Source organism: Patella vulgata, chromosome 3 (assembly GCF_932274485.2).
Source record: "Patella vulgata chromosome 3, xgPatVulg1.2, whole genome shotgun sequence".
NCBI lineage: Eukaryota > Metazoa > Mollusca > Gastropoda > Patellidae > Patella > Patella vulgata.
Genome location: NC_065881.2, coordinates 52,207,662 through 52,220,206, shown reverse-complemented (window position 1 = coordinate 52,220,206; position 12,545 = coordinate 52,207,662). Strand labels below are relative to the sequence as shown.

General features: G+C 37.2%; 1 protein-coding gene across 1 annotated transcript; it reads right to left on the bottom strand.

Annotated features, from left to right (window-relative positions):
- Nucleotides 1-7,374: 7,374 nt before the first annotated feature.
- Nucleotides 7,375-11,332, bottom strand: LOC126816022 (E3 ubiquitin-protein ligase TRIM56). Its single transcript, XM_050542156.2, has 3 exons — nt 11,198-11,332; nt 10,171-10,484; nt 7,375-9,371 (listed from the first exon to the last, which is right to left on the bottom strand). Exons 2-3 carry the CDS (start codon nt 10,466-10,468, stop codon nt 7,486-7,488), a joined length of 2,184 nt encoding a protein of 727 aa, XP_050398113.1. The 5' UTR covers nt 10,469-10,484; nt 11,198-11,332; the 3' UTR covers nt 7,375-7,485.
- Between the last annotated feature and the right edge of the window lie 1,213 nt (nt 11,333-12,545).

Genomic DNA, 12,545 nt, shown 5'->3' with positions numbered 1-12,545 from the left:
CCCTGACAGATACTAACGTATTACCGTACACGACGTCAATCTTCACCGACTTTCATTAATTTTTTAAAGATTGTTAGTAGTGGGTTAATAATGGTTCCTATCGATATTGATCTTTTAGCTAAAGCAGTTCCAGAATTATAGCTCCTGACGTATGTGATCGTTGATGAAAATATAGCATGTGTGTGTGTGTCTGGGATATAACCGGTGGCCTCAAAACAATTGCCCAAGATTTAACAAGATGTTTTAGCTGGATAAACATCATGTTCCGCAAATATCAAACTGATTTCAGCTTAATGACATAAAAAGCCAGATTTCCAGAACCAAAATAGTATCTAATGTCAAAAATTGCAATTTCCCTCCTCCGCGAACATTTTTAAAATTTGGGTCGTCAATGGTGATTTGTTGCTCATATCTGTTGCTCTTATCAGTCCAACCAACATAACACTATCGTCAATGATCTCCACATATCCCATAAGACAGCCCATACCGTATTATATAAATCACACACAAGTCATATAATCTGCCATTAGATCAATCTTCTATACTAGTATTTGTGAAGTTTGTCTGTCTGTTTGTCTGTCTGTTCGGGATTGGCGGCTACACTAGGTCTGCCCCAAGTCTGAAATTTGGGGTATAGGGGTAGCTCGGACCGGGGAGTAACATAGGCCAGGTGGCGTTAGTCTACCACTTCCGGTTTCGGGGTTATGACCCCCGAGCGAAGCCGGGCATTCTTCTAGTACCATATATAGTTCATACACTGTTCAAAGGGGACATCATTTACCTTTCCAAAGAAGCCTCTACGTTAAGATGTATCGATACATGTTTTGCACATCTGGTAATTAATAACATCATATGGTGTTTCAGGCACAATTCTAAAAAAAAAAGCTCGGGGGCTATGGAAAAACTGCCAAACATTAAATGCTAGGGAATGAGTTAATAGAATTACTCAGGTGTTAATATTCCGTCGACCACAAGTACAATCGAAAAGGTAGATGACAAAATGTGTTCAAACGCAATAATAGTTATCATGGATCGGATTAAAGTGGTCAGCATTGGTCTACTACAATAAATGCATGAAAGATATTTTCAAGATCGTGTTACAATATAGCCCCCCCCCCACCTTTACAGTCTTTACAAATATTTACCAATATCTTAGTAGCCTATCTACCCTTTAGAGAACGTGATTACCAGCAAAAAAATGTCATGGCTTGCTTTGTTCGGCTCAGCACTATTTACGATGCAGGAGTGCTGCAGGACGCTAGTAAAAATGAATTATTTTTATAACCTCCAGGGGAGGATCCAGGAATTTTTACAGGAGGGGGTTTGCCAGGTTCCTGAGAAAATGTATCCCCCCCCCCCCGGCTTGAATTTTTTTGAGAAATACATGGTCTCTATCGTCATTTTGGCGTATAAACATACACATTGATCTTTTTAAACAGAGAAATCCAACATCCTGTTTGACGTCAATTTTTATTATGAATTAATACGATAACATTGTGATTCAATTTTATTGATGCAAAGCATTAATTGTGATATCACATATGTCTATATCATTATCTCGCGCTTTGAGTGTCCATCCCGTCGCACCATCTGACGATAAAGGATAAAGCACAATTATGACACTTTTCTCATAAAAAAGGGTGTTTTACAAAAAAATTTATGTAGCTGAGCAGGGGGGGGGGACCCCCCCCCCCCCCTGGATCCGCGCCTGACCTCATAACTGTCATGATAGTATGATCACACTAATGCCGAAAGTCTCAGTGCCAGACGAACAACACCCTTCAGTCGGCTTTGGCACAATGCACGCTCTGAAATATCATATTTCTGTTAACTTATATCCATAATGGCAAAACCAACAATTTACGTTTATCCCGCAGTTCAATTTGTTTAATTATTAACGTCGGTGAGACTTCTAGTGATCTTATTTACTTACGATCGAAGGCACAGGGGACTTCCACAACCAACGGACCACAGTGCACCTTCCAAGTTTAATGCCAAGTTATAAAAATATTTCACATTGTACATTAGTCATTTATTTTTATCGGTATACTATTGATTTCATAATATTTTTAGTTACATTAATTTTAATAAATGCTCTACGCGCAAAACAAAACCGACAAGACAAACCTACGAAAGTAAAGCGATAAAACAATAAGCCCGTTTGTATTTCCCACCCAATCCGTAAAAAGTGTTCTGTTATTGTCATCGAGGCTCTTTAGTGTTGAGCTTTAAACGGTCAGCTGTTCTGCACATTGTATTGAGTGATATTTATAATCGAAAATACGACAATAGAGTATGTCATCCGCAGGTTCCGACTACGACGAGGTATCTGTTGGTGAACCAATTAAAGCTAGAGATGTTGAACAAGAAGATGAAGACTTCACATTGAAAACAGAATATACGGATCTGACATTAGTTGTGGAAGGGAAACAACTCCATACTAACCGCTATGTTCTTATAACAGCATCGCCTGTGTTTAAAGTCATGTTAACATCATCTCACTTTAAAGAAGCTAGTGCAGAAAAAATAGATTTGCCCTCAGAATCATTTAGAGATGTCCAGTTGTTATTAAAGTACATTAGTCCTGATGCTGGGGTGTTATCAGGTGAGCCCTTGTCTACAATAGTGATCAGTACTGCCATTACCAACATGAATAAAATATCGCAATTTTTCAGTAAAACTTTTTAGATGTTGGATGGGAAGTAAATTTAACAATATTTGATTAATTAAGAGGTTCTGAAATTGTGATTTGTATGTGGTGTAAACATATTCAGTGGTGGATTTAGAGGAAGTGAGGCTTTAGGCCTTTCCACTTATGAAATGAAATGAAATGGGGTTTAACATCCTACTGTACTGCTCCGAACTGGGCTAATGAAGACGGGCATACTCCATACATTGTGCTATGAGGGAAATTTTGCCTGGACAGCGGCACTACGGCCTACTCTTATATCAAATTCCAACTGTCAAGGGATCTTTTACGTGCATGCTAATGTGTACACAGGACCTCCTTTTTTTGTCCTATCCAATTGACTAGACAGCTATCCTTGTCAGGCCCTCCGTCCTGCATCACTGACAAGGGGGAACCACACCGGAAAATCTGGATGAACTTTCTTGGCCAATGCAGGGATGGAACACCCGACCTCCGGGCTAGCGAGCCAGCGCCTTAGCCACTGTGACCCCATTTTCCACTTATGAACCCCCAACCCAATCCCCCGACTAGAGGAAGATGAAATAGTGTTTTAAATACAATTGGACAAAATTATCCGAGGATGATGTTTTTATGACAGATGCTTAAGACTACAGTTGTTGTGGGAAATGTTTATATACTACATGTACATTGGCCGGAAGCCCCCTAGACTTTGAAGCCCCTGGCTTCATTTTGCCTGCCTATTACATAAGACTATATGTAAATCTTACACTGCATGGGCTTTCAATTTTGAATTTAATTATTAAATTATTATAGCCTATAAGAATGATGTTGGGAATGGAATAGGATCCAATGTAATTGTCTTGATTATATATGTTTCTTATATAACCACCTGGGGGGTTGGATGGCCGAATGGTTAGCGTGTGCACATTGTATAAGGTCTGTCATTGAGTCAACTGGCGTGGTTTGAATTCCCCAGTTGTACGTGACAAGGAGTAGGGTCGCCTGTCAACCTTGTGGGTTTTCTCCAGGTCTTCCAGCTTCCTCCCACTGATAAAGACCTCTATGCGCATTCGAAGTATTGAAATAAGATTGAACCATGTTAGTCCCGAAATGACTTAGTTTGTGTCGAGTAGACATTTAAACCCCATTTCTCTCTCTATATATATATAACCACCAGACAGGTAATGATTGTTATGTTGTGTATTTTCAGCTGATGCATCTGAAAGATTACTACCACTTACAGACAAATATCAAATTGAAGGATTAAAGAAACGCTGTATTAATTGTTTGTGTCAAGATCTGAAAGAAAATCCTGATGGCCGACTTATCTCATTACTTTCTCTTACTGAACAACTTGGTATGGATGACTTAAAGGAGCAGTGTATTGAATTACTGTTTGAAACTCATATTGATGAATTAAAAGATTATATTCATTATGATGCTCCTTCAAAATCAACAGTTTCCTGGAACAGTGTCTGGAGAATTCTTCGTCATCATTTAGAAAAACTGTCTACACTTACCCATGTTGTAAATTCCATGAAATCTTTGGCATCAAAACATGATAGGCATTGCCGATGTGCCACGTCCAACAAAAGGTATTGCTGTAAACCCAAATGCTCAGCCACCACTCATCAAAATGATTTTGTCCCTTGTAATTGGAACGAAGAATGTCTTAATAACTTTGCTCGGGATATTCTTACCAAGGGTGAAATCAAAAAGATTTTGAAATAATAATGACATTTGACTGATGTTTGTTGTTTTTGAATGTTGTTGTAATGTCTGTATAATAATTGTGTATATAATTCTTGGTTATTATTATGAGTGAAGAATGATCAAATAAGACAGAAATAATTATGGTTGAAAAAAATTGATCTATGATTTTCATTGATAGTTTTAATTTTTATTTTTTGAGCATTTTTTGTCATGAAAATTGAATGTGTCAATGCATGATATCAGTTGTAAGGTCATCCAGTGAAGTGTATATGATAAAATATATAATAAATATATAAGGTGTCTATTTCCTTGCTTGGGGCACCTACATTGTTTGGGGCTTGAATCTATGCCTTCTTGCTTTTGTTCGTGGGGTTTTTTCCGAGTTGTCCAGTTTACTCCCACTGCTAAAGACCTCTACGCTCAAGCAAATTATTGAAATAAATTTATTAGTCCCGAAATGACCGAGTTTGTGTTGAGTGCACATTAAACTCATCCAATCTGTATGGAATTTGTGTACATTATTATATTAGTGAGATGAAGAATCCCATTGAATTTCATCAATCATGTTATACCTCTAAAGATTTTGCAAGTTTTTTTTTTCATAGAGTAGACACCAAATTCCGGTTAGATCTTTCAGTAATCTCCGCAAGTAGCTTGTCAGGTATGTGAGGCTCCCCCTAGAAATTGGGTTTAATGTCCACTCAACACAAACTAGTAGGACCTTTCGGGACTAACATATGGATCAATTTTATTTCAATAATTCGCTTGCACATAGGGGTCTTTAGTAGTGGGAGGATCCTGAGGAAACACAGGAGGTTGGACAGACGCCCTACACCTTGTCACGTACAACCGGGGAATCGAAACCACGCCAGTTGACTCAATGTCAGACCTTATGATACAACGCGCACGCGCTAGCCATTCGGCCATCTTTCACAGATAGGGTTAGAACTTTTCAGCCAACCCTCGGATGTATTTTAAGAAAGTATCTTAGAATGTCTGTTCTTTCAGTTGACACTGAAATGGCCACATTTGTAGCACCATGGTTTTTTTGTCAGAGGTGGAGAGCAAGTGATCCTAAACCGGTCGCCACCTCCGGCGTATGACCCATGCATCTTTTCTTACTACATATCTTAGTAGCCTTGTGATCGTCTAGAATTTGGCTCAAGCTGTCTTTGCTTCCCCTTCACGTTGTGTATTTTCTTCTTACTGTTTTCTTAAGACGTTTGTCTTCTCAGTAGTTATAACAATGCAACAGGTCGTTTTTACATTTTATGTATAATAGCCGGATACATGGATACAAGCATAGTATAGATTACAATACTAAAGTCATCCTCAAACACTAGCCAGCCCCAGCGAGTCTGCTGATAGAAATTGCTACATCTTTTCCCTTCTGGAATCAAGCTGCCGTCTGACGATTGCTCACAAATATAGTTTTGTAGCTTTGGGTTTTGGACCTTCAATTATCTAATTGGTCAAACCACGAGGCTCAACAGGCGACCCTACTCCTTGTCGCGTACAAGCGGGGAATTGAAACACCGCCAATTGACTCAATGACAGTCTTTATGATTCCACGCGTACGTGTTTATCCCCCATTCGCCCATTGATTTCAATGTTAAATGGCTTTAACATCACAGGATGTAGCTTTTTGCTCAATATTCCGTTGGTTCCAATCATTATAGGCATATAGGGGAGCTGGTTGTAGGGAGTTGACTGTTTAGATTTTTTGCTGGGGTCAAAATCTCACTTCCGACACAATGATTGCTTTGCAGAAAGACACGACACCCCCTATCCCTCCACTGTAATATCATCAGTATTACCCAAAACTGCTATGAATTGCAAATTTGATCCCTTTTCTCCAATTCTAGACCAAAAAGTCAACAAAAAAATGCAGGAATAGGGGAGAAAAAAAATGAATGGAAAAATTGTCTATTAATAACACGCACTACATTCATCCACCATAAGGGGGGAAAAATACTAGTCTTAGTCCTTATGAAACGTGTAAATGAATGTATTCGCCCACAGCTGTATATTGTCCATCAGTACACAATTGACTTTTATTTAAATTTCCAACCTGAAGACAATATTCTAAACAATTAATTGTGACCAAACCCGTTTTCAAATTCGAGCACTCAAAACAAAGTTAGCATATAGTGGATTAATAAGACCAGTTGGGATTGATTGTTTGTTCTAAATGTTCAAATTACACTAGATGTTTGATGCTTTGATTTTCTTAATCACAAAAAAATAATATTGTGGGCGTCTGTCGTGCTGCATATTTGGCGGATTGCCAAGCTTGGATATAAGTAAGAACAGGACCCTGTTTCTCGAAATCTTAACTAAAGATAAAATCCAAATTTTAGTAGACACTTCAATTTTGATTGGCTAAGCACTAAAATCAATCTAATATTATCCAATCAAATTACTAAAATTTGGATTTTATCTAAGTTAAAATTACGTGAAACTGGCCCCATGTATTTTAGCCCAGAACCGTTTTCATTATAACATCTTTAAATTCCCAGACGAAAATGATTTATTTGACAGCAATGTTTTGAGTAATAACAGTGAAAGCTCTAGATTAATTGAATGTGATTACCTACATGGATTACAAATGACAGTTTTGGTCTATGCCCAAACAAACAAGATGAACTTCATTTATCAAAAACTGAATCTATATTCACTTTGTATCCACCACAATGAAAGTTATTTTATCCTCTGGTCTATTTCAACTGGTTTATGCGATATTTGGTTTAATCTTGAATACGGCTGATGCGATTCCATTAAATTTAATTAATACCGATTAAAACTGGTGCGATACAATTAAGTAATGTGATCAATCCTAAATAAAAAAAATGTGTGATCAAGTTAAATTTAAAGAAACATTAGCATGAACAGGGCTCGTGTGATTCTAACTTCCGCCAACCCAGGCCAACCTGAAACAAATATCAAAATCCACGTTCTGTAGAACGGGAAAAACCAAAAACAGTTCAATGAAACAATCAATTCTATGGCTATAGAATATAACTACATTTATTAGATCATTACACACACTTTTTAGTTGGAAAACATAAAACATTCATTATCAAAGCAAAGTACGTGTTACATTAGCCTACGTGTCCCTGTCATCATTTTGGAGCAATAATTTCAACTTCTTTAAAAATACTAATTTTGCTGTTGGCCTGACAGATGTAGACTTGGTCCAAGTCATCTATGAAAAGTCCTTGTGGTTGTTCAACGCCTTGTTCAGCAGTTAAGAAAGTGGTGATTGTCTCACCATTATCTTGCATGAGAAGGATGCGGTTATTGGTTTTGTCCGATATATAAATCTGATCATCTTCGCTACAGAATAAACCAGACGTCCCTTCCAAATCTGACGTCTGTTTCGGTCCCGTTTTAAATACCAGTTTCCCTGCTTGTGTGAAGCATGATATATAGGGAATATCACGATCCGATACCAGCAGATTTCCAGATGGCGATAGAATCATAAATTTCGGCTCCGAAAATAAAAGTTTATCATCTGGGTCCGAGCATATAGAATGGAGAATTTCTCCTTGTAGATCTATTATGTCGATAGATAAATTGGATTCTAGAGTAGTCCCAACAGCTAATCGGTCCTCAGCTAATGCCGCTATACAGTTATAATATTTACTAGTACGAATCCTATCTATCAAGCTCAAACCCGGACTGACTTTAATCACAGCTATTCTTTTTAAACGTGTCATTGTTACTACAACGGTGTGTGCTGCCAATTTAGCTACGTGGCAAGGTTTTGAGTCCATGGACATCTTAGATTGTCGATCTAGGCCCATATTTACGTAGAAGGACTTCAGACTGTAGTTGTTGTGGTCAGCCACTACTGTTGTCATGACGCCATTTACAAACAGTACAATAATGCTGGATGGAGATGATTTCAAACTGTCACCAAGCACATCCGTAGATACTGTCTTGTGCTTTTGGAGTACTTTAATTTTATCCACCTTTGGTTCTTGGAGAGGTGGTGTAATGGGTACTGGTAAGACCGGATTACCTTCTGAACCCCTTCTTTTAGAACGCTTGGATTTCTTAAATTTGACCTTCTGCTTCGTAGTCTTCTTTTCCTTGGCTTTGCTCTTGATGTGTTTCATCAGATCTCGCGGTTCGTCAGAATTGTTCTCGGTTTTATCATCCCTCCTTGCGGTTTCTTGCTTTTCCCGTGTTTCTCGCTCCAGAACTGCCTCCCCAAGTTGGGAAGAATCAAGCACATCCAGTAACGAAGTGTTTGGCTCAAATTCCATTTGGAATGGAACGAGTTCTTCTGGTCTAATTTCCTTCTCAAATGAAGCATTATATTGTCTCTGGGTTTTACTAAGATTAGCCAATAGTTTTGTTTCTGAATTCGTATTTAGCAGGTTTTCAATTCCCTGCTCACAACCTTCCAATTCTACTATGTGTTCTCGTAACTTAGTTTTAGTCTGGTTCAAGCGAGTCTCTTCTGTATTGAATGAGTAAGAGATATTTGACAGCATGTTATCTCTGTTAGCAGATATGGTGTCCATCAACTGGTCAGTGAACCCTTTGATATTATCTTCCGTTCTTTGTCGGCTGATCTGCAATTCCCTTATTCTAGAAGTACTATCCACTAACATCGCCTGACATTCAGAAGATTTTTTTCTTACTCTCTTGATTTTGGTGGACAAGTCGCCTTTTGCTACATCCGTTGCCCCTTTTATAGTAGATACCTTTTCGCATCTTCTGTGATTCACGAAAGCACAGGATGGACAGATTAACAAGTCACAAGCAGCACAATAAAATTCTACTCGACTGTCTCTGTGTTGTGAGCAGGTTGCAAGATCTTCTTCTGATCTATCACGAGGTGATATATAAGCTATAGGTACTTGGATGTGGGATCGAGTGGCAGGAAAGTTTCTATGTGATGCTGAACAATCGGGGCAGTAAGAGTCGTTACATTGTTGACACCATAACGTGGCAGCATTGTCAAGACCAGCTTCTTTACATGCAGCACATTTCAACTCTGTAATATAAATTAAATCACAATCAAACATTAATTCCCAACGGGAGAATAATAGCATGTTTTAACAAATTGTTATATGTAACTTCTCTTGTCTCTGGCTACATATACGCTACCGCGGCTTAAGATTTTTCTGTATAATAAATTTAAACCATATTATGTCACCTTGGGTAAGTGGTAAGTTTCCATATGTCTACAATTGTATTTAGTAGCTTAGAAGGTTTTTTCAACTTTATATACGTTTACAAAAATTAACGGGCGGTCTTAACTGTGGGCCAAGCTATAATAATAATAATAATATATTGGGCTATAGTACCATCTGGTATCGGTTTAATGGGATGTAAAGATACATTATGTAAGATTTAGATAAAGAGTTTGGAAAGTTTTTTCAACTTTATAGACGTTTACAAAAATTAACGGTCGATCTTAACTGTGTACCAAGCTATATTGTATTATAATACCATCTGGTATCAATTTAGGTCTTGCAAAGATCTAAAGATACATTGTGTAAAATTTAGATAAAGAGCTATAATAGTTCAGAAATAGATCATAAAAAAAGAATATATTGAAAATTTCAGTCAAATGGCCTAAAGAGTTGATTGTGGGTTGTCATGTGAATAAATGTCTAAATAATAATTTATAGAACATTTGAAACCAGACAAAAGACCGATAGCCAGATATAGCTCTTGCATAATGCGTCCCTACTGCTTGTCATGCACAATCGTTGGAATCAGCTTGATATCGCCATGATGACAAGACAAATGTCCATATGGTCAAGCTATTGACTTAAATTTACTCTTACCATCTTTTTCTGAACTCAATAAATCTGGTTTATTATCTGACAGGGTCACTGTTGGAAGATATTCAGCCCATTGTTCTTTTGGACGGGAACCGGCCATGATTGGTTTGGAAACGAATTCCTGACAAGCAGGACATCCAAATCCTTGGAATTTCTGCGCTTCCACAGAGTTTACAATGTGGTTCTTGATACAGGCTCGACAGAATTGGTGTTGGCATGGCAATGATATGGCATCCTGGGGTTTCTTGTAGCATACATTGCACACTGGTTGATTTTCTAATACCAGTGCTGGTGTCGACATCTTTGGTTACTGAAATCTAAAAAATGGTAATATTTTAATCAGACTTAAAACAAAGATTCGATCTTGTCGTTTGAAACTCATCCGATGAATAGATAAGGAGGATAATCTCTCTAGCGCAACATTGCGCGATCTGAAATGCGATAATGTGTGTTTTGAAAAGTGAATGGTCATACATGTACGACCTTGTACAGGACACTGAGAATAAAATGAAATGGGGTATAGCGTCCTACTGTTCAGCTTCGATATGAAGACGGCCATACGCCATAAAGTGTGCTATTGGGGTCATTTTGACCGGACAGCGGCGCTACGGCCTACTCCAGAAAGGTAGACATTAACCCTCCTTTTCAGTTATAATAAATAAACTACCGAGGACATCATTCAGTATCGATTAGCATATTTCACAAATATCTATGGTAGTCATGAGGACAAAGTAAAGTAACAGCATTTTGTTTTTAACAATAGCCGTTTCTTTTTATATAGGATTTTTTTAAAACAATATTTTTATTCAGGATGTATGAATGGGAACGGGGAACAGACTCATCCTATGTAACTCCTCTATCCCATTATAAAAGTGATTCCAGTTTGATTTTTATATTGCCCTTTTATTTTAACAATATTATCCATTGCATTAACATTATTTAAGATTATATATTATTAATATTCATGATTTAATCTAATAACAATTTCAGTCAAATAAAAAAACCCAAAACACTCCATATTTAACCCTACCTGCTATTTTTCAAATGACTCTCATATTTCTCCAGACAAGATGAAAGCAATGTCTGTTCACATATATGAAAACTCGTATTAATGGTATATCACAAACACATAACACTGGGTATTTATCGTATCTATTCAAATATGTATTAGTCCGCCAATTTGTAAAGAAAGCCTCTATTATAGTATAAATATCAGCTATATAACCGAATACTGTCTACACACCCCAATGAAAGCGATTTGTCTAAATGATATATTAATAAATACATACAAACATTTCTGAATTCTGTTAAATAAAAGGTATGACATACAGAGGTACATATATTAATAAAAGTTATTATATTCCTCATTGTAGTATTGTTTATTTATCGGCAATTTGCGTCATGTTTTATGAATAGAAAGTTATTTGGTCAAAATATAAACCCTTCAAACATGCTAAGATCAATCCGATAACCTTGGCATTTTACCCTTTTTTACAACTCATATTGTTTACCCTACATAGAAAAACGTTACGGATCATTTAACAAAATAACTAGACAAAACTTTACACCTTTTTGAAAGCATATTTTGCACCAATTGCCTTAATGACGTCCAGTTAGAGTCAGTTTGCATTATCGTTTCAAAATGCCAAGCACTAACTGGAGTTCAAAAGACGACAAACAAATCCACTCAAACCAGTAAAATATTTGTATTTAGCTCATTTAAAATAATATGATAGCATATTTCAGAATCACAGAAATTTATAATGAGACCATGATTGATGTTTATTCTGAATCAATTTAACCAACACAGTCGTATATTTAATCGCAGATCTGTATTTGATAGTATTGTATTCAACTCATGGTTTTATTATACACTAGATACGTCAGTACATATACAAAATGTAGAACTATCGGCTAAGAGACCATCGAAAATATCGGGTGACAAACACTTTACAATATTAACAATATAATTATAATGCGAAATTAAAGAGAATGCCAAGACTAAAACAAAAACTGCCAACTACGTAATATTTATATGCGTTAAGTTGTAATGCATCTCGCTCAAAATATTCTATTCTGTGGAGAGGTTACAGCTAGTTACAGAGACAAGGGGGACGGGGGTCTATACCTTTCAAATCGCACTCTCTGGTAGAATTCGTATGCTTTATGGCTAAATAATAACACAGAATATCACTGGGATATTTTAATAAATTTTCTTGGGGACAATGCCCGCACATATCCCCCGAATTCCGCGCACGCTATGGACCCGCTCTCGCCCAAAATATGAATTCAGGTTGGCCGCACAGAGTGGGATTTATCAGACTAATTCCTAGTTGTTGTTTGCAGGAAAACGCGTTGCGATGGTCTAATTTTCAACA

Bases quoted from the DNA above. Each gene is read 5' to 3' on its own strand.
- LOC126816022 (XM_050542156.2), bottom strand. From the start codon at position 10,468: ATGTCGACACCAGCACTGGTATTAGAAAATCAACCAGTGTGCAATGTA. The intron at 9,372-10,170 runs GTAAGAGTAAAT...TTTATATTACAG, and splicing joins ATTGAGTTCAGAAAAAGATG to AGTTGAAATGTGCTGCATGT.